General features: G+C 34.1%; 1 protein-coding gene across 1 annotated transcript in view; it reads left to right on the forward strand.

The window, feature by feature from the left end:
- The window catches only part of LOC148272618 (ATP-binding cassette sub-family D member 1-like), a gene marked incomplete at its 5' end in the record, with an annotated part of 31,831 nt that extends 14,291 nt beyond the window's left edge, over window positions 1-17,540 (forward strand). Inside the window, 7 exons of the mRNA XM_088239810.1 lie at window positions 2,871-2,980; window positions 4,675-4,858; window positions 6,241-6,394; window positions 10,218-10,385; window positions 12,874-13,101; window positions 15,636-15,761; window positions 17,116-17,540. Coding sequence (XP_088095936.1) covers window positions 2,871-2,980; window positions 4,675-4,858; window positions 6,241-6,394; window positions 10,218-10,385; window positions 12,874-13,101; window positions 15,636-15,761; window positions 17,116-17,203 — 1,058 coding nt within the window. The remainder of the gene's footprint in view (window positions 1-2,870; window positions 2,981-4,674; window positions 4,859-6,240; window positions 6,395-10,217; window positions 10,386-12,873; window positions 13,102-15,635; window positions 15,762-17,115) is intronic.
- Between the last annotated feature and the right edge of the window lie 5,892 nt (window positions 17,541-23,432).

The raw sequence follows: 23,432 nt of genomic DNA on the forward strand, positions 1-23,432 counted from the left end.
AAATGTTTACAGCTGGACGAATAAACACCTTCGCTGCCCTGCTTCGCCAAAGAGCCTGGAGCCTATGGGAACGCCTAAAAAAATCTAATAACGAAATTCTCCAAGCCACTGCAGAGTGGATCCAATCACCGCTGTTGAAGCGATGGCGCGATATGTTAAGACCACCATAAGTGCTGCAATATAAAATTTTATTTTATGTTTATATTTATGTTTATTGTTATATTTATGTTTATTGTTATATTTATGTTTATTGTTATATTTTTGTTTATATTTATATTTATGTTCATGTTTATATGTTCATATGGTAGAATTGGCTCTGCACTTTATAGCCATTTTACTGGAATAAAAATTTAAATAAATAAATAAATAAATAAAATAATGAACTTTGTATAGACGCATACGATAGAAAAAATAGATTTTCAAATATACACGGTTTTTCAGGGCCAGACCGCGAAACTTCATAGGAATATTCCTCATGGTAAGCTTTAAAAAAAATCCTAATAAAATTTTTCCAAAAAATCATTTGAAAAAAATTTAATCTCACAATGTAGTAAATCCTTAAATTCTCGGACAAGCAGTCCCTCCACAAACCTCTACCGCTCTCCTACCCAGCCGCTTCACTTGTACGCGTCGGGTGCGTATCGCTTCGTTGGTCAAATACGTTTTCATCACATTTTTTTTTGTCGAAGAAGGGTAGGGGTTTGCGGAAGGGATGCTAGTCCGAAAAATTTAGGATTTACTCCATTTTGAGATCATAATTTTAAAACAACGTTTTGGAAAATTTTTATTAGGATTTTTTCAAAGCTTACTATGAAGAATGTTCCTCTGAAAGTACAGTGTTTTTGTGTTCGGGTGAAAATTATTAATTCCATTTACCTGATAATTTTTCATTTAGTTAATTAAATAGGTGTAAGTAGGGGCTAGATTTCTTATTGTCCATGCGCTCTGTAGCTGCAAGACGTTCCGCTATCTAGCTCATATATATCATAATTGTAATATATCATAATTGGAGACGAGGAACTAGAATCCCAACCGTCCATGCGCTCTGTAGCTGCAAGACGTGTTGGGATATTTATTTATTGTACAGCGCCCTTGAGGTGATTTTCACAAAAATGGCGCTATATAAATTATCCAAACATTATTATTATTATTATTATTAAAGAATTACTCCATTTTGAGATGGTAAAAAAAATTATTTTTTTAAAAATTAATTTATGGAAAAATTTTATTAGGATTTTTTTTAAAGCTTACCATGAGAAATGTTCCTCTGAAGTTTCGCGGTCTGGCCCTGAAAAACCGTGTATAATAAATCAATGAGGAAGTTCAGTGGTTTATTTCAAATTTTTTATTTGTTAATAGACTGTAAAACTAAGTCAAAAATTTTTTTTTTAATTTTTACATGTATTATCGGCGCTACGATTTTTTAAAGTTTTGTATTTCTGAAATAACTCCGCGTGTGACGTCAGAGGTTCATTTCCGCTTATTCTCATTCAGTTCTTCCTATTGGTCCAGAAGCGACAAGCAGACCGGAAATCTTCCATAGCTCTCAGATCATAGGTTGATTCACATGAACCAGTGACGTCATTTAAAATAGTGCGTTTTTATCAAAATATTGTTTATTATTTTTTCTGTACATTTTCAAGAAACTTTGCCGTACAATTTAATGCTCTAATTTTTACCCCGCGTAAGAAAACATTTTTTGTATCCAATTTCCCGTAGGGCTGAAGTTCCTCATTGCACAAAATAAACAGCATTTAAATTTATTTTTTATCTTTTTTTTTTATACAAAATCGCAAGGTTTTTTTGTCCCTTCTGAACATTTTGACAAATGGTTCATCCACGGCATTGAACTCACATAGGCGATGTAATGTGTTCTGGTGAAATATTAAATAAATAAATTCTAAAGAGTTTCATATATGTACTTAGCAACATGAAAACACTTAGCATTGAATACATTTGACCCTGATATTAATGTCGCTTTATTTGTGGATAAAAAGGATGTCCATTAAATAAATTATCTTTATTTGGGATAATTATCTTTTAGTGCTTTTTCACACATTCAATATAAATCAAAGTCCAAATGTCTACTGCATATGTACGAATACATATTTTTCTAATTTCACCATACAAAGTTCAAACAGATAGCAGGTACGAATTGTCAATACTCATATTACAGTCATATTGAACTATTTTTTATTTTTTTAAGTAAATGTACATATTACAACAGAGATGAAGAACATTTAAGAGAAGGTTATTTAGAAGTCTAGGCATCTCTACAGGGCTCATGACCTGTCAATGGCTGGTTTAAGTGGCCACTTTACACACTGTGTAACATTCACCATTCTGCCCATATTTGAACATCTGTATTCCTTCAATTCTTTCATCTGTTGATGTTTGTGAAGTTAAAGAGCTGAAACCTTTATTTATGCGGGTGAGATTCATCCAATTGAATTATTTTACTTACATGCTAGGCAACGCCTGAAAATGTTATTTTTTCAATTTCTATACTTCTTCATGGACCAGGTAATTTATCATATTTATAAACAGGGTTTAATGAACACCCTGTATATAAAGAGTCAATATTAGTTCTACGTTTTTGTAGACTAGAAATATTTATGAATATTTGCCTCTCTCTAGTCCAAGCATCCACGCAACTTTTTGAAGCAAGCAATGTTGGACTGATTCAATGTGATTTAAATACATGTATACTGCTATTATTATTATTGAATAAATCTGTTATTGTTAGTCCAATATTTATTATACATCCCAATCACCGTTTGTATTTTTCATTCCCCTGGACACAGAGATAAATAATAGGAAGATGAGATTGCAACAAGAACAATTGAATTAAAGATTGTTTTGATTTGCAGCTCGAGACCAAGACGGTGCCATCAGCGAGAGGTCTCAGTACCTGACCACTTCTAGGAACCTTCTCAACTCTGCCGCTGATGCTGTGGAGAGACTCATGTCGAGCTATAAGGTAAATTCTTCTTTTATTAGATCAGAGGAGTATTCCATGTAAAGGCATCAATAAATGTTTCAGCTCACTAACTTTACAAACATGTTGATGTTGAGATGGAAGAATTGAAGGAATACAGATGTTCAATACACATTCCAATTGAAGAGCTTAACTATAAATGTTTAATGAAGCAGTTAAAATTAATATGTATTAGTGATAGAAGGGACATTTCAGATTTAGTGCTGCTTTTCAAGTTATTAAATAATTTTGAGTTTGTCCAAATTTTTGTAGACAAGGATTGGATTCAACTCCCTGGGGAGCTGTTTATATTAACATATTACAACAGAGATGAAGAACATTTAAGAGAAGGTAATATAGAAGTCCAGGCATCTACGAAAGAATTGAAGGAATATAGATGTTCAAATATAGGCAGAATGGTGAATGTTACACAGTGTGTAAAGTGGCCACTTAAACCAGCCATTGACAGGTCATAAGCCCTGTAGATGCCTGGACTTCTATATTACCTTCTCTTAAATTTTCTTCATCTCTGTTGTAATATCAGCGGCGGCCTCCGTGGTGTAGTGGTCAAGACGCTTGACTCATGCACGGAAGGTTCCGGGTTCGATCCCGGTGAGAACACGGAAATAAAAATGTGATTTTTCTCAAGCCTGGGTGTTCTGTGATGTAATTCACCACTGTAATTGGGCCTCCTGGCCTGTTGTGGTGCAAAAAATAAATAAATAAATAAGTAATATGTTAATATAAACAGCTCCCCAGGGAGTTGAATCCAGTCCTTGTCTACAAAAATTTAGACAAACTCAAAATATTGTTGATAAATTACCTGGTCCATGAAGAAGTATAGAAATTGAAAAAATAATATTTTCAGGCGTTGCCTAGTATGTAGGTGAAATAATTCAATTAGATGAATCTCACCCGCATAAATAAAGGTTTCAGCTCTTTAACTTCACAAACATCAACAGATGAAAGAATTGAAGGAATATAGATGTTCAAATATAGGCAGAATGGTGAATGTTACACAGTGTGTAAAGTGGCCACTTAAACCAGCCATTGACAGGTCATAAGCCCTGTAGATGCCTGGACTTCTATATTACCTTCTCTTAAATGTTCTTCATCTCTGTTGTAATATGTTAACTATTAAATAATGTTCTAGACAGTCCCGAACTTTTAAATTGTGTGAGTTTTTATGTGACACAGCGTGGGATGAGACAAAATACTTCTTTTGCTGTTGATTTGCATAGTTCAAACAATGCTAAATACTCACCTATTCCACGGCTCCACATGTTAGCGAACAAACATGGAAACTTAGATTTATTTCATTTATCTTTATCCAAATTAACATCAATACTTTTTAATCACTTCTTTTCCAAATTATAAAAATGTACCAAGTGTTATACTTGTTTTACTGTTTATACTATGATACATCGCCTCTGTTACTTCAATACTTTTTAGATTTAAACTCTTTATTTATTATTAATTTTCTGCATACCTATGCTAAAATTTCTTATTTATTTAATCTTTTTTTTCTGCTGATTTTATTTTATGTGACAATATTTTCTATACTTGTGTACAGGTGTTTTGTTTCATTATAATTGTTTTTAAATATTATTTTATACTTTGTCAAAGGCGTAAGCCGTCGAAATAAATAAATTGTTAAAAGGAAAATGAATATCTGTTAACACAACTGTTTCTTGCAGGAAATAGTGACTTTGGCCGGGTACACTCACCGTGTGGCGTCCATGTTGGTTGTGTTCGACGAGGTCTCCGACGGGAAGTATGTGAAGACATCCGTGGAGCAAGGAGCATCTCCCAAGATGAACAGCGTCAGCGGAAAGGATGACTTTAGGGTCGACTTCCTCAACGGGCAGCCCATTGCTAAGGGTATTATTACAGTTTTAACGAGATGCGTTTGGTTCAATCAACTATATTTGAAGTGAAAAAATTATGATATTTTAAATATAATTGCTAAAAATATGATAGCTGACGTTCATAACACGAGCGAGTGAACTACCCTCAAAGAAGCCCCGAGAGCTACTGGTTACTTGGCTACTGGCCTGCGTGACACGTGAAATTGTCTCTCTCGCTCGCGGGTATACCTATAGTATCAAAAGTGAGACATAAAAAGAGTTTCAGACACTCGTATATTCGGTACCCTTTATATTCATTAACTTTTAATGTATATTTGCAGTCTGCATTACATAATGAGTTAAAGAGCCCGTAAAGTAATGCAGACTACAATTTGTGAAATAAATAAATAATTACTGTCTCAAAAATGTTTTCCCTCTCTGTTGCAACATATTTAGATCTAAATAATTCTCTAGAGAGATCCAGCCTGTCTACAAACATTTGGATATACTTAAAACATTGTTTTTTTTACATATATCGGATGAAGATGGATTGGCATGGTTGAGCTAGAAGTCTTATATGTTGATTGTGTTTATGAATATATTGTATACCATTATTTGATTGCCCTTGTTTGTCCCTGCTACAAAGTTTTATATTCTTTTTGTTCGGCTTCTTGTAAATAAGTTCCTTCATGTAACTCTTGTAATTGGCTTAGGCCGTATAACAATTAATAAATAAATACGTATCGCGATACTCGATACGCGATATTCCATTATTTGGTCGCCACGTGAGGCTCGATACTCTTTAACGGTGGAGAGAGTGCAGAAAAAATTTCTGCACTATCTGTACCTAAAAGAGTGTGGATATTATCCTCGGCTCTTCCCAACCGACTTTTTGCTGGGGATGCTAGGCTATCAGTCATTATGGAGGAGGAGGGACGTTCATTTGGGTGTTCACTTCTTCCAGGTGATCGGTGGTCGCATACATAACTCAGAAATTCTGATGGATGTAGGTCTGTTTGTGCCTGATAACTATCTTCGACAAAGAGAGCATCGATTGTTTTACCTACCACGATGCAGAACCAACCTGCCAATGGTTATGCCGGTTGGTAGAGCAATCTTGCTACTTAATCGCATCGCCTCGGATGTCGACATATTTCACGACAGTGGGCCTTCCCTTAGGAAAGCACTTTCTAACATTTAATTTTTCTTTTTACATTTTGCTATATTATTTTAATAACATAACTATCTACTGTAATTTGTGATCTATTATTGTATTTAGAATGAATTAAGTCTTTTTTCTGTAATGGTTTAAATATCTGAATAAATAAATGAATATGTTGGATGTTTTTATATTTAAAAATAAATATCACAATATTTTTAAACCCTGATATTGAATATTGTTTACGCATATTGCAGGTAAAATAACATACCACGATGACCTCTCCATCGACCTGATCGATGTCCCGATCGTGACACCCAACTGCGACGTGATGGTGACTCGCATGAACCTGCACATCGAGCCGGGCCAGCACCTCATCATCACCGGGCCCAATGGCTGTGGGAAGTCGAGGTAGGTAAAATAACGCACCGCGACCGCTTCATCAACCTGATCGATGTCCTCGTTGTGACCAATCGGGTCTTCAAAACAACAAGGGTTCAACTAACATTTTTTACTTTTGACATTTACATCAACATTTTTTTAGCATTCTATGATGTACGAAAATTTCTAGTTTGTGTAATGTCTAATTTTGCTAATACAAACGCAAGATGGTTTTAAACGCCGACTGTAGATTCAAATCATTAAAGAAAACCGGGTTGTCTGGTTGGTGCAACCGGCGAAGTTCCAAGTGATTCACAAAGAACCTCGTTCAAATAAAACTGTCGCTCCTAACAGCTCGTTTAATATCTACGTTTCTCTTCTTCTTGCGGTGCCTTATCAGGTCCCCCCGGACACTGGCGATCACTACAGCGAAAGCATCTTGGTGCTGTGCTACTCTTATATTCCGCAGCCAGGACTACTGCTTATTGGATGTACTCGCCATAGTGGTTTCCCGTTGCCTTTTCTGGTGGATTTTTCTGTCTGAGTTACCTTAGCCGGTTGGTTCTGGTTTTTTATATTTTATACGGGAGTTGCATTATTTTTTACCTTGCTTATAAAATACAAGGTTTATATTTAAAAACTAGGCTTTTTCTGCTGTTATATTACTTTATTTTAGCTAAACTGTTGGGATTAGGAAGGATATTCTAATGTGAGCCAATCAGGTACTTCTCAGCATTTGCTCATGTAGCGAGGAAACCACTTAAAACTCTTCAGGAGAATCCGGCCTGTTGACAGTTGTAAACAGGCCTTCCGTTCCACTAGAAGAGTGTTCGGCATTTTGTTCCCTACTTTGGTTTATTTTACCAATTGCCTGCACTATATTGATCATGTGTGAGATGCTACCTCTCGTGTGAGTTCTTTATTGCCTATCACCGATCACCGAATGTCGCAACCAGGCTTCTGCATCGCGCCTCCAGCTGTTGTCTTTGAAAGCTCCAAAAAGGGCAATGCATCAACAGGTGAGGGACATCTTGAGAAGTTTCATCGTCGCATGGGCAGCTGTCGATCTCGGAAAGCTTGAAGCGATGCAAATGGATGCTCATGAACCCACCGCGACCTCCCTTGGTAAAGCTTACACTGCAACACATGGTTCTAGTTCGGAGGCACCAGAAACTCACCTTTCATCCTCTCGTTATCTGCTGTGATCACACCGTTATGAGTGTGATCCCGTTGCCCGGGGTTCGCGACGTGGACGCTAACGAGTTGGACTAGTCAGTAGTGTTGCACACCCTCCAGCAAGATGCGACTCACTGCGACCTTACCGACAGATCGAACCCCGTTCGTTTTTCAGTTTCTATCATTTTTGCTACTTTTAAATATATATTATTGGGAATATAATGATTTAAATTGTTTCATTCTTTCATATATGGAAACATATTTCATGTTTCATCTACGAGATGAACATTTTTTTTATTTTCATTTGGGGAACAAATTTTTCCCAGCTATTAACCCAATCCCAGCGGGAACTATTTTTAGACAGTCTGAAAAATCGTGCCCCGTAAGCGGCAACTGTCTTTAGACATTTTCGACTTTACAGGCTGATACTTTGATAAATAGACGATAGATGGCCAAAAAGTTTGCATCGAAATATTCCCTGAACATTTGTTAATGAGTGACATCTCTGAATAACTCCTAGGATTATATTTGTTTAGATTATAAAAGATTTTAATCAGAGCGGGCGAAAAAATGACCCAGCAGTTTTAAAATTCCCGCTCGGCAATGACCTCGCGCCGTATCTCGAGTGTCGTATTTCGTTATCTTTATAGAACTGTGCGTTGATCGTGTTATTGAATATCTTGTGTTACTGTTGTACTGAAAACATGTCAGAATTATATTTGTAATAATAACGACTTTAAATAAAAACTACTATATTAATTACATTAAAAACCTCATTTTGTATAGTTCGTGTTTTGTTTTTCTAAAAATATACATTATTTAAAAAAAAAAATAATAATAATAATCGTAATACCTCAATATGTCAAACCAACGAAAATGGTGAGTAGATTTGTGAAGAACAGTTTTTAAAGTAAGCTAGAATAGTCTTTCATTTTGAAAACGATATTCGAAATATTGTTGTTTCTGCCACGGAAAACTCCGATATTAACCGACGTTAAATTCACTTTTATTATTTTATATGTAGAATCCTAAAATTATAAGTATAATTATTTTTATTTTAACAATAAAAACAACATAAATATGTGTTTTGCTCCTCGCGCATCTTGAAATTTGAACCGATGCGATGTTAAAAAAAAAAAAACAATATTAGGACATAATATTAAATGAATTTTGAACAAATAATATTTTCGTTTGTTGAGTTATATTATAAGCAAATGCGTTCAATATGTATAATCTTAGAATGTAAACACTAATAATTACTGTGCTTAAGTGTCTCCGCGCTGTGTTCCATCAACACATTTATACACATGAGTGAGTACCTATAGTATAATGCTAGCGCTCTGTTCACAAATCGGTTAGAGCGCTTTTATTTGATTTTTTTATATTTTTTAAAATTTATTTTTCAAAAATATTTACAAAATATTCTTAAATTAAAGTCCTGCTGAGTTGCATATGAGTACATACAACTCGTCAGCAGGTTCTTATAAATTACATCGATTATTTACACTTAACCTACATTAACAATAATTTTACTTGAAAAACAATTACAGATTACATTATGAAAAATTAAAAACTATCACTAATACGAAAACTTTTTTCTAATAACCATAATTTGAGCAAACGTCGCACTCCTGTATTTAACTCAGTATTTTTAATATTGTTTGGTAACATGTTAAATATTTTAGGTATACTGTATTGCAGTGTCCTTTTGCCATATTTATTGCAGTATCTAGGAACAGCTAGCCCTTCCATACTAGTAAACCTGGTGTTGTAATCATGTACCAACTTGAGTTTATACTCAGAGTGCGATGCATGCTGACAAATTAATTTGTACCAAAGTAGAGCCCTAACAGATAATTTATTTACAGATTTATACATTAATGATATTGAAATATTGTGTCTCTGGCGGTATACATCTTTATGTAGTAGCAATTTGATCATAGAATTTTGCAAGGTTTGAATAAAATTAATATTAGTTTCACTTGATAACCCCCAGGAAGTTATGGCGTATCGTATAATTGATTCAGAGAGATAAATAAATGATTCGTAAAGTATTAACAGGGACATAATATTTTAATATGTACATTTTATTAGTTATTGCTCTTAATCGCTTACACAATTTTCTAATATGTACATCCCATTTAAAATTACAATCTATAGTTAAACCTTAATAAACATACTGCTCAATATTTTCACACATGCACGGTTGCATAATATCACTATGGATACACGTATAGTTATGTGATTATTGATGTAATTTCTTTGTGTACACATAAAAACTTATTTGATTATTGAAGTTCAAGTATTTGGGAAGATAACTAAACGATAAATTATACGGATAAATGCTTTTGTCTCTTATAACTAGACGATTTAAAAATCTCTTCCGTGATATTTAGCGCTTAAAAAAAAGCCGCCGCGTACGGGTGTCGACAAACGTAATCTATGCTTAGCGGGGAAAGAGTTAATGTTTGCTTCATCTGATTGGCACTTTGATTTAATTTAATTCATTTTGACCCGGTTTCACTAAGGCTGGACCGGAAAGCGATCTTTCGTCTTTATTGAGGGTCCAGCACTTAGCTAACAGATACCGGGGTCCCTAGCTAGGACTTCCTACTCAGCATTTACTTTTACGTCACCTCTCATTTTTGCTTCTCAGATTATTGTATTTTCATTCCAGTTTATTCAGGATAGTGTCCGGGCTGTGGCCTGTGTACGCCGGAGAGCTGAAGATCCCCCGTAACTACGCCGAGGAGGAAGAAGCCAGACAGGCTGACTCCGGAAAGACCAAGGCGATCCTCGTCTCCGAGGACCTGAAGAGACCAACCCTGTTCTACATTCCACAGAGGTACACTAATATTTGATTTTAATTAGTGCATATTGTACGGGATTTGTACTCCAATCGCATCATATCTTAATCATTGGAAACATGAAGACATGATCAGCCATATGCGACAGATGCACTCCAGAAAATATGAAATATTAACTTTTAAAACAGTCCTGTAATGTTGTGCTGCATTTTGCGAAAGATGACATGTTTTTAAATTCAGTTATATAAAAATGAAAAATTAACATGCATCTATACAGTCGAACTTAGTTACTATGAGGAAGATGGGACCAACTGAATTTGCTCGTTGTAAGAGAGAGGTTCTTTTTTAAAGCCAATAACCATTGTGGATGTGCCACAAGTAAACAAATTTTCCTTCTCTTTTTTATACTTTCATAATTAACCTTACATATAATTGCTTTATTTTGTATTTATTTTATTTTCTTTTATTCAGGAAACATACAGTACAGTTACAAAGTTTAATATTTTACACAATTAGACTTAATTCTAATGGACCAGTGAAGTTTCCATATTAAAAAGCAATTATATGTAAGGTTAATTATGAAAGTATAAAAAAGAGAAGGAAAAAGAAAACATAAATGAAAGTTGTTTAAAAATTAAAATTTAAGTGAAAAAAATATATTTTAAGGTTTGTAGTTTGTAGTGAGTATTTACAAATGGAAATAATATTAAAAATGAAGAAAATTTGTAAGAGTAATTAAGAATTAAGAATGGAAATAAAGAATGAAAAACATGCTCAGATGTAAAAATAAAATAAAATAGTAATAACATTTTTTTTAAAAAAAGGAAAAACATAAACACATATTTATTTTAAGGGATTCAAAGAAACGATGAGAAGAATCTTTAAGTGAAATATAAGACAGTAAATTTAAATTTAGGTCAATTTAAAAAACATCTTCAAAATTAATGACACATTATAGTAAGAGCAGCAATATATTGATTTTATTAACATATATAATATAAGTAATTAAAAGTAGTTTAAAAGTACAAAAACATACCAATGGCAGCAGAGAAAAAAGAAAAAATAAAGAAGGAATAACAAGTATAGCAAGTAATCTTTAAAATTTAAAAAAGCAATATAAGGAGAAGATTTTAAACCAAGAGAAGTCGATAAAATTTCATTATATTTAAATTTCATTTCATTATAATATGGAAACTTCACTGGTCCATTAGAATTAAGTCTAATTGTGTAAAATATTAAACTTTGTAACTGTACTGTATGTTTCCTAAATAAAAATAAATAAATAAAAAAAAATATATGGTGTGTTCAGAAAATAATGTGAATTTTGAAATTTTGCAGGTTCTGAGTGCCCGATTTTATTATGTTGGTATACATGCCCCTGAAGTATGCTAAAATTTTCAGCTTAATTGTTTACTTAGTCTGTGGCAGCCGCTAAGGTTAGACATGTTTTTATGAGCTCGGTGATTTTTGTTTGTTAAAAAAAATGGATCAAAGAATTTGTATAAAATTTTGTGTAAAATATCAACACCAACACATCAACGACCAATGAAAACTTAGAAAAAGTTATGAACGAAGTTGCTGATGATGTTGGCATATCGATTGGCTCATGCTATGAAATTTTTTCAAATGTTTTGGGTATGAAATGCGTGGCAGCAAAATTTGTTCCAAAATTGTTGAATTTTGAACAAAAACAGCGGCGAATGGAAGTCGCTCAGGTGTCACTAAATGAAGTCAACAATGATGCAGAGTTACTGAAACGTGTTATAACAGGTGACGAAACATGGGTTTACCGGATATGACGTCGAAACTAAGGCTCAATCGTCCCAGTGGAGTTCTGGATCGCCAAGACCGAAAAAGGCTCGACAAGTGCGGTCGAATGTAAGGGTGATGCTCACTGTGTTCTTCGATTTTAATGGCATAGTGCATAACAAATTCTTGCCACGAGGTTGAACGGTCAATGACGAGTAATACCTACAAGTTCAACGCCGTTTGCGTGAAGTGATCTGAAAAAAAACGCCCGGATTTGTGGCAAAACAATTCATGGCTTTTGCACCACGATAATACACCTGCTCACACTTCATCGTTAGTTTGTGAATTTTTTGCCAAAAACAATACTGAAACGATGCCTCAGCCTCCATATTCGCCAGACATGCCTCCATGTACCTTTTTCCTATTTCCAAAATATATAGAGAACTTTAAAAGGCTGTCATTTTACAAGCAAGATGACATTAAAAGCGCATCGCTGAAAGAGCCACAGGCTATCCGAAAGATGGAGTTAGAAGTGTTTGGAGGATTGGAAGAAGCGCTGGCACAAGTGCATAATATCTAATGGGGACTATTTTGAAGGCAAAAACATTCATGTAGACGAATAAATATATTTTTTTTTTCTGAACACACCGTAATGTAGTTTATACAGATAATTAAAAAGAATACTTTTAAGGAAAATAATAGATTCTTGCAAACAAACCATTTTCTAAATTTCAAATGCAGATAAATAAAAATGTTCTTCAAATTGTCTCCATCCAGGCCCTACATGTCCATCGGCACGCTATTGGACCAGGTGATCTACCCGGAGACTCCCGAGGAGTTCAGCGCGCGGCCTGAGGGGGAGGCCCGCGTGCGCTCCATCCTGTCGCTCGTGTCCCTCGCGCACGTGCTCGCGCGAGAGGGGCTTCACGCGCTGCGCGACTGGAGGAACACGCTCAGTGGGGGGGAGAAGCAGCGCATGGCTATGGCGAGACTATTCTACCACAGGTATACCCGATCTATTCTTGTTTTTGGTGATGGGAGTCGGTGCCTGATAAATTCCTGACTGAACGCTCAGTGGGGAGACAAGCAGCGTAAGATATGGCAACTCAATTCAATCGATTTATTAAAAAAAATAACAGGTACATAAGAAACTAAAATTTAAGACGTACATATTATAAAAAGAAAAAGAAAACACGAAAGAGACTCTTGTCAAAGTAGTAGGAGAATCCTGCTTCGTAAAACCCCTCCGGGTACATGGATCAGATGAACATCTAGAGCGATGTTGTTCAGCTTAGCTGTAGCCCTTCCAACAGGCAGGGTGGTCCTGTATATCGGAATATTACAATATAAATCTCCAAACTCGAAGGAACATGGCTGACGCCATTTTTATGTATAAAACTTTGAATAACATGATAGATTGCCCTAAGATTCTATCACTTATTAATTTTAGATTCCCAGTAACCAATCTCTTTTTAAAATTTCTAAATGTTCCACTAAATCTTTTCAAAATTCATTTGTAAATAGAACCTGCCATATGTGTAATCAGAAATTAAATTGTATTGATATTAATAACATATCTTTAACTTCCTTTAAAAGTAAAATTTCCAAAAAGAATTCAAGTTATGATGTTGCGCCTTGAATCCGCAGCCTATATTATGCAGGTTATGTGCAGTTCTGTATGTGGGCACATAATAAATGTACACTGTATGGTCAACTATAGTTGTATTATATGTATATTATAATGTGCAACTGTATGACCAATATTCAAAAGTAGATATATTTTGAATAATATGTATTACATTTACATTTCTAGTAATATTATAAGTTTTGTGTGATTAGTTATTTTATGGTATGTATAATTTTTATGTGACAACATTTACACTAACAGTATTATGTGGAAGCCTCTAATTGGACTTTATGATATGAATTTATGGTATAATTGATTCTTATAAATGTATAAATGTCTGTTGGCTTTCCAATGAAATAAAATAAAATAAAATGTGAAATAATCTATGCTGACGTACAAACCAATGCTCATCATAAGTGCTACAAAAATTCCCAAATTACTCAAAAGGATGCCTTACCACGGTAGATTAAAAGCATTAGAACTTACATCATTGGAAGAACGATGGAAAACAGGAAACTTGATAGAAACATATAAGATTCTCAATAATTACTATGGCCCCCTGCGTGAGATGTATCAATTAAATCCCAACACAAATTTACAGAGTCATAACTGGAAGCTCTATCGTCCCCAATTCCACCTCAATCCCAAGATAAACTTCCTTTCCAGCAGGGTGGTTTAATACTGGAATAAATAACCAAGTCTAGTTGTCTATTCTATTTTGGTGAACCAGTTCAAAAGCCGTTTGGATGCTTTTTTGAAGGAAGAAGAACTTGGACAAAAAGCAGTACACGAGATATAGGCGCATCAGCAAAAGCTGCCTGCCTATAACAAATAATAATAATAATCTCAGGATTATCGACTATACCGCGCAACAATCGATAAAAATGTGTAGTCAAATACACATTACTTCAAGTATCTAAACTGTTGTAGCCGAGCATACCCCGGAGAAACTCAGTTGGGTAGAGCCAAGAATAATATCCGCAATAATACTAAAGAGCTTAGGCTAATCATTGTAAAATTATGCTGACAATCTTGATTACCAATTGCAAAGCATCCAATTGTTTCTGTCTTGGTGAATGATGCAATGGTAAACTTGTATCTCGTGATCAATTTTCACCTTCAAAATAGAAACAAAACCTTTTCTAACTAACTAACTAACTAACCATCACGCCATTTCCCCGGAGGGGTAGGCAGAGAGGATAGAACGCCACACCACTCTGTCCTGGCACACTTCCTTTGCTTCCTTCACATTCATACATCTTCTCATGCACGCACGTCGATTATTCCGACTTTTCACATGACCACTTTCAAGAATTTGTTGTACTTGATCATGCCATGTCTTTCTCGGCCTTCCTTTACTTCTACAACCAGACACATTCGCATCATAAATCTTTTTAGCCGTTCTTTCATCATTCATTCGCTCCACATGACCGAACCTTTTCTCCCTCCGGTAATACTTTTTGGCCCATCAGTTTAAGGGGATGTTTCTCTGTGCATTTAATGACAACATTTGCAATATTTTTGCCATGTGTTTGAACTTTCAGTGACAATAATCCTAAAAGTTCTTCATTAGGACCATTGACAAGATACGCAAAAAGTGAAACTTAGGCTGTGTGAGCCACACTTGAGTGGCAAAGAGCCTCATGCGGCTCGCGAGCTTCGTTATGAGTGTGATCCCATTGCCCAGGGTTCTCGACGTGGACGCTAACGAGTAGGACTAGTCAGTAGTGTTGCCGGTGGGCTTTTGCAGCATTTTATAGAAACACACCTTCCATAAAAATGTTACTCACTGTGACCCTACTGAGAGTTTGAACCCTTATGTGCATAAACGTAAATAAATTAATTAAAATTGGAAATCTTAATGGTTGCTTGTGTATAATATAATAATTATTGATATTTACTTATCTTTTAGGCCCGTATACGCACTGCTGGATGAGTGTACCAGTGCCGTTTCTCTGGATACAGAAATAACGCTCTACGAATCTGCGATCAAAGAGGGGATCACACTCTTGTCCATTACACATAGGCCTAGTTTATGGTAAGTAAATTGACTCATAGAATGAAATCTAAATGGCTATCACTCTGAATTTAAGTTTTGTTTGAATGTATATAAAATTTTGTTTTGTTTTTATGTTTTTTATGATTGTTTATTTTTATTTTTGCACCACAACAGGCCAGGAGGCCCAATTACAGTGGTGAATCACATCACAGAACACCCAGGCTTGAGAAAAATCACATTTTAATTTTTGTGTTCTCACCGGGAATCGAATCCGGAACCTTCCGTGCGTGAGTCAAGCGTCTTGACCACTACACCACGGAGGCCGCCGTTTTAGTTTATATTGCTTTTTATATTGATGATAATTAGGTTAATCAGATTAATAATGTTTTTTTTAATATTATTATTATGTTAACTTTGTTAAATAACTAATTTAAGGCATGTTTTACTTTTTTTTTAATGTTTCCTTCGGCAGAGGACACCCCAGTGAGGGAACATTATTCTGTATAAAAAATAATACAAACAATGTAAAAGTATAAAAAAATATAATAAAAACTGGAGAAAATTATATAACAATGTTTCCGTATGTTCAAATGCTTGCAGACTGGCTGGATTTCCTCCCTAGGTAGTTATTCATACTTAAATTTATTTCAACAGAGAGGGAAAACATTTTTAAGAAGGGAATATGGAAGTCTAGGCATTTACAGGGCTTATGACCTGTCATTGGCTGGTTTAAGTGGCCACATTACACACTGTAGCCCTGTAAATGCCTAGACTTCCATATTCCCTTCTCAAAAATGTTTTCCTCTCTGTTGAAATAGATTTAAATTTGAATAACTTCCTAGGGAGAAAATCCAGCTAGTCTGCAAGCATTTGGACACACTCAAACATTGTTGAATCAACTACCTGGTAAAAGAAGCATAAAAATCGGAAAATTGTTTTCAGGCGTTGCCTAGTAGGTGATTTGGTTCAGCCGGATGAATCTCACCCACGTGATAAAGGTTTCACAGCTCTTTTACTTCACAAAAGTCAACATAGGCAGAATGGTGAATGTTACACAGTGTGTAAAGTGGCCACTCAAACCAGCCAATGAAGGATCATAAGCCCTGTAAATGCCTAGACTACCATATTCCCTTCTCAAAAATGTTTTCCCTCTGTGTTGAAATATATTAAAAAATTATATAAATATATGAAGTTTATAATGAAAATGTATTTAAATTACATGTATTTATATTTTATTAAAACTATAAAAGGGGCCGCTGGTTGGTAGTTCCATCAACAGCTATGTCCTCGGGCCCGAGGGTAATTAAGTGATTCTTTGAAAGCAAAAATTCCTGGACAATTACGAAGAAAAGTCGTACCTTAAAATGTCTAATATTTTGTGTTTTTTGTTTAGGAAATATCACACCCACCTCTTGGAGTTTGACGGGGCGGGAAATTGGTCCTACAAGCCTCTCAATCTGGTGGATAAGCAGGCGTCGTAGGGTCACTGTAATTAATTACTTCTAGAAGTTACTAAACGTTATCTAAAGACAATCACCCAATATTCAAATAGTGGACAGCGCCCTCGCCGTGACTTGCACAAAAATGACGCTGCGTAAGTAACTGTAAATAAAAATACGAACAAGAAAGAGGTCAACAATATTTTGAGTTTGTCCCATAACAAAAATGATCAAGATCGCTGCGATTGGTGTACCAATGCAGTGCCCTATGCACCATTAGGTGCGGAAAGGGAATGATCAATTTACAGCTTGCCTTAAATATTATTTAGGATGGCAGGAATTCGCTCCAAAACAAACAGGCTAGCCATCAAACTAAAAATGAAACAATTCTGCGACTACCAACATAGGCAGAAAATAAAGAAACTTATTAAGGGATACCAGTTATCAAAAAGTAAACTCGCCGTAGGTGGAGTAAATAAATATTAAATTTTAGGTCATTTGAAAAAATATAAGTGCAAAATTATGTGATATTTAAAATGAATTATTGTTTTTCCTATACTGTCTCGAAGAGAACAAAATATTCTTAATTATTTTGATTTATTTTTTTTATTTTTTTATATATATATTTTAACTCCCAGTGAGTGAGGCTCGATATTTTGTTGGATTCAGCATTTTGTGAGATTAATCATTTGAAAAGTTTTGCAAAATAAAAATATTGTAAAATTGATAATTTGGTAAAATGCGGGATTGATCATTTTGTAGAATGTGTAATTTTGTAAAATTAATCAGTTTGGAAAAGATTGATCAAATTGTAAATGTGATATTGATCATTTAAAAAAATGTGATATTGATAAATTAGTATAATGTGAAATTAATCATTTTGTAGAACGCGTAATTTTTTCAAATTGATGATTTAGAGAAATGCATAATTTTGCTAAATGTGAGATTGATCAGTTTGTAAAATGCGTAATTTTGAAAAAAAAAAACATTTAATAGAATGCATAATTTTATGAGATTGATAATTTTATTAAATGTGAGATTGATCATTTTGTAGGATGCGTAATTTTCTAAAATGGATGATTCTGTTAAAATGCACGATGAACATAATTATGTAAAATTGATAATTTTGTTAAAACTGAGATTAAACTTGTAAAATGCATAAATTAGTGAGATTGTCAATTTTCTGATATCAAAAATTCTTTGAAATTGATAATTTTATAAAATTAATGTTTCTTTTGAATATATCATTCATGACTGCCCACCATTAATGAAGCAGTAATGTCAAACTGTTGATTTTTTATATTTTCTAATTGACTTTTCTGTGGACATTTAAATTATTTAACTAATTTATCTATTCAAATTGTCTGCAAATAATTTGAGAACAATTTATAAAAAATATATTGAACCACCAAAAACGTTTATGGATGTATCAGTTCTTATTAAATTCTTTCTTAGATATTTTATCCAAAGTAGAAATTCATAGTAGATTAAATTAATTAAGAAAATATTGTATATTAATATGCAAATATCAGATTTATGTAACTGTTTTCAATAAATAATGGATACATTAAGAACCAAGGACCGTTTTTATCTAAAATTACATAATAAAAAGTTGTAAGTTCTTATGCGAGAGTTGCAAATCTGCTAAAACTAAACTTTACAAAGAGAAAAAATATAATATATTTTTTGCCTTGTTGTTAAACAATTAATCGAATTCGACCAGAATGGTGAATGTTACAGTGTGTAAAGTGGCCACTTAAACCAGCCAATGACAGGTCATAAGCCCTGCAGATGCCTAGACTTCTATATTACCTTATCTTGAATGTTCTTCACCTCTGTTGTAATATGTTAATAATTACTATGATATATTATTTATACGAGCAACTTCTAACTCTTTTTCATTTTAATTATCCGATAAAACGCCGCGTTGTTTTCGATATAAAATTTCTGTATAAAATATTAAACTACAAAGTAGATACTAACCTTCTAAATAAAATACAAATAAATGCGGGATTGAGAACACTCAGACATCGGGAAATATTTAAACTGCCTTTGCTTTCAAATAATGCTACATACCACACACCTATGGCCCGCATGTGTCGGGAATATAATATAGGTCATAAGCCCTGTAGATGCCTAGACTTCTATATTACCTTATCGAAAATGTTCATCGTCTCTTTTGCAAACAGATATTACAATATGTTAAGACTAATTAAATGCTTAAAAAGACAATGACACTTCTGGATTTTTTTATTCGATTTTTTGTGTTTTAGCTCATCGGGCATTTTATTAAATTCTGAATGGCCAATATTTTCCAAAGACCTTTTGCCGAACTTTGTTGAGCGAAACTTGGACACATGAAGATTCCCGGAGCAACGCATATTGTAGTTGTGAATATCATGACCAAATGTGTATTTTAAATTTGTGCGAGCAGAAAAGTTAATGATATTCAAAATAGTATTGGTTATGTCATGCAGTGGCATCACCTTGAAAGGAAGTATTTTTGTCTGTCGGTAGATATCCTTGACACGGGAATCCCATTTCAGTCCAAATGTTTCTCAGAGCTCTGTTCTGAAGAACTTGAGATCTGATTTTTGCTGGCAAAACCCCATATACATGATAGATAAGATAGGTGGGAATGAATCATAGCGTAGTAGACGGCAAACAAAACGGAATGAGGAATTTTGATTCTTAAGGTTCATTTGTCCGGTAAAAGTGTCACCCTGGATTACTATAGTAGTCCTCGCGAGTACTCTAGTGTTAATTATCTTGCAATGTATGTTTACTCGATCTAGATAGTTTAATTTTAGTGAAAGATATTTCAAATTTGCCTCAAATATCAATTAAAAGGATAATGGTGAAATCGCTTCAAAACAAACAAACCAAACTGACAAATTATATTTTATGTGTAATGCGGACTTCCAACATCATCAGAAAAAAAAGACGTTCTTGCCGATGCCAGTAATTAAAAAATAAACTTGCCGCTTTTTAATTTCGCTAGGTACGGGAGTAAATAAATCTTAAATTTCATTTACATTTTAATGAATACCCGGGCTGTAAGGGTTAAGAACACGACTGTAGTTTCGGGAGAGCACTCCTTATTTTTTGATTTGCAACTATCACATTAACCTTACAAAATACATAAACAAGTCATATTGTATTATTAATATTTAAAGCATTAACTTTGTGGTCAAAAATTTTAATAAATGTTATTAAATATTTGTATATAACCACTTACCGACTCTTCTATGTCTACCGGTTTCGAGACGTACCTGCCACTTTGTCAGGACACCAATCAAACCAACATGCAAAACCCACTATACACCTTCACCATAGTTGTTGCACAAAAATATAAAACCAACACGACATGCATTTCAATAAGCACATGCACTGATTAGGACAAACATGCACCGATTAAATTATGAAAATATTATTTTGTTTGAGAATTAATGAAAAAAGTAGAGGGGATGGAGGGAGGAGGGAGGAATATTTACAACTATGGTAAAGGTGTATGGTGGGTTTTGCATGTTGGTTTGATTGGTGTCCTGACGAAGAGACGGGTACGTCCCGAAACCGGTAGACATAGAAAAGTCGGTAAGTGGTTATATACAAATATTTAATAACATTCAGTAATATTGTATTTATTTCCTGGGTAAAAATATCCTTTTCACACATTTAAATGTTGTATATTTCTAACACTTTTTTTGTTAAAATATTATTTAATTATTTGTTGTAAAAATATCCCTTATGTATGCAGTTTTGTTGTAAAAATATCCCTTAGGTGCAAAGTTTTGTTGTGAAATTATCCTTTACCTACACATTTTTAGTCGTCGATATATTAATGACCTACTCTTAATTTGTGCTAAAATAAATGCATTAAATTCCATTTCATAAAAAAATTGTAAATTATTATCTACAAATAATATGATTTAGACATTTTTTATTGCACAATATCCTTTACAATGCTGATCCGGAGAAAAAGTATACATTGTATTTATATTTTCTGCATAGTGTAATTATATTTTAGCTTAAATTCAATTATTTAATTATATTTTACTGTTTTACAACCAGTGAAACGCCAAAGAAACATTATTTTGAAAAAATTCCAAGAATTTATTCAAAATACGGTTTTAACAATGATGTCTATACGACATTTAAAATCCATACCAATTCATGTGATTATGTATGTTTATTTTTAATTTTTTACTTATTGAACAATAACTTGTAAATAAATCAATAAATATGTTTTTATTTCAACAATATTTTTATTTACAAAATGGAAAATAAACTAATTGAGTTAAAAAACCATATTTGCAAGTGTATCTAGGAAGTATGTTCACTAGGGATGGAATGACTGAGAAAGATATGAAAGGAGGGTGAGTGCCGGGAACAGAGTAAACGGTGCACTTAAATTTACCTTGGCAAATAAATGTTTGTCACAAGAGGAAAAATTGTCAGTTCACAACGGAGTCCCGGTCCCGTCCCTGATATATGGGAGCGAAGTATGGACTTGGAAAAACAGGGATGAAAGTAGGCTGAATGCTGTCGAAATGCGATCTCTCAGGCAAAAGTGTGGTAAAACTATGTACGATAGATGCACAAATGTTGAGATCCGTACATTATGTAAGGCTGAGATAAGCATTATCAACAAAATCAAGAAAGGAGCTCTGCGCCGGTTTGGACATGTAGAACGAATGGACAGCGAAAGAACGGCTAAGAATATTTACAATGCGAATGTTGATGGATGCAGAAATAGAGGAAGACCGAGAAAGACATGGCATGACCAAATCCAACGAATACTTAAAGATGGACATGTCAAAAGTCGGAATAATCGGCGCGCGTGCATGAGAAGATGTATGAATGTAAAGGAAGCGAGATCTGTATGCAAAGATAGTGTTGTGGCGTTCTATTCTCTCTGCCTACCCTTACGGGGAAACGGCGTAATGGTTTAGGTAGTTTGAGAATGGCAAAAAGACACGCATTGCTTCCTTGCTGACAATAGGATAAATGGCATAATTTTTAATATGCATTTTATTTTCGGAGCCGTCGCACCCCAATGGTTAGGAACCCCGGCTTTAGGTGATGGCTAAAATTTAGTACTTTGTCTTAAAAGGAAAGAATCAAATAATGACTGCACCACAAAATTGCATTTTTTTCCGTAATAACCAATGTAGGATAAGGCTATCAAAAAAGTATGGTATTTATACAAATACTGGATAAGCCCATCAAAAAAGCAACAAAACAATATGGTATTTATACAAATACTGGATAAAGCTATCAAAAAAGTAGTAAATCAGTATGGTCTTTATGCAAATACTGGATAAGGCTATCAAAAAAAGAGTAAAATAGTATGGTATTAATACAATTACTGGATAAAGCTATCAAAAAAGTAGTTAAAAGTATGGTATTTATACAAATACTGGATAAGGCTATCAAAAAAGTAGTTAAAAGTATGGTATTTATACAAATACTGGATAAAATAGGCACCTACTTTAGTCGATGGTATTCATTTTCAAACCAATCTACCCGTACTGAGCTAATTAGTTTGTAAAAATCATTATTTTGTTCCATCATAATATCAAATATCACATACTTCTAAAATCTTCATAAAATTTGATGTAAACTGGCATAAACACTGTTAAATGCTTTTGCAAAAAAGACCACATGGAATTTATTCTTCAAACTGTTACATTTTAAAAATTAAACTATCGAAATTTGACGATGGTAACGATTTTAATTTAGCATTGAACGCAGAGTACAGTTTCAGCGCTACCTATTTGTTGAATTTTAAAACTTGAGTAGTGATTATATGACATCTGAGATGACGTAATGAAACCGTGTTTCGACTTGTTGGTAGATTGAAATTCGCCATACCTCCGTAGATAGATAATGGAAAAGTTAACCCCTTCAGACCTGAATTATTTTTTTTCGAGCCCTGACATCATTCCTGCTGAATCTTACGTAAAATGACATCCTAAATCCGAATATAATCCCGTTTTTCCCACCACCCGCCGTTTTCGGGGAAGCCCCGAATAATACTTTTCAATAATATGTGTAATTGTAACAAATAATAATAAGTAAATGTAATAAACCGGGCGTTAATTGGAGAGGACTCCATGGCTCCGATGACTAGTCTCAGGGTTTGGGATTGTACCCCGTCGAGTCTTTGGAGATTCTTTTTTAAATATGGTTCTAAAAGGAACGAGGCATAGTCGAGATGGCTCCGGATATACGCATAATAAAAAAGTCTCTGTATAAAAGGGTGGCTCCA

Source organism: Micrasema longulum, unplaced genomic scaffold (genome assembly GCF_059751315.1).
Source record: "Micrasema longulum isolate JH-2025_06_02 unplaced genomic scaffold, ASM5975131v1 h1tg002270l, whole genome shotgun sequence".
Classification (NCBI taxonomy): Eukaryota; Metazoa; Arthropoda; class Insecta; order Trichoptera; family Brachycentridae; genus Micrasema; species Micrasema longulum.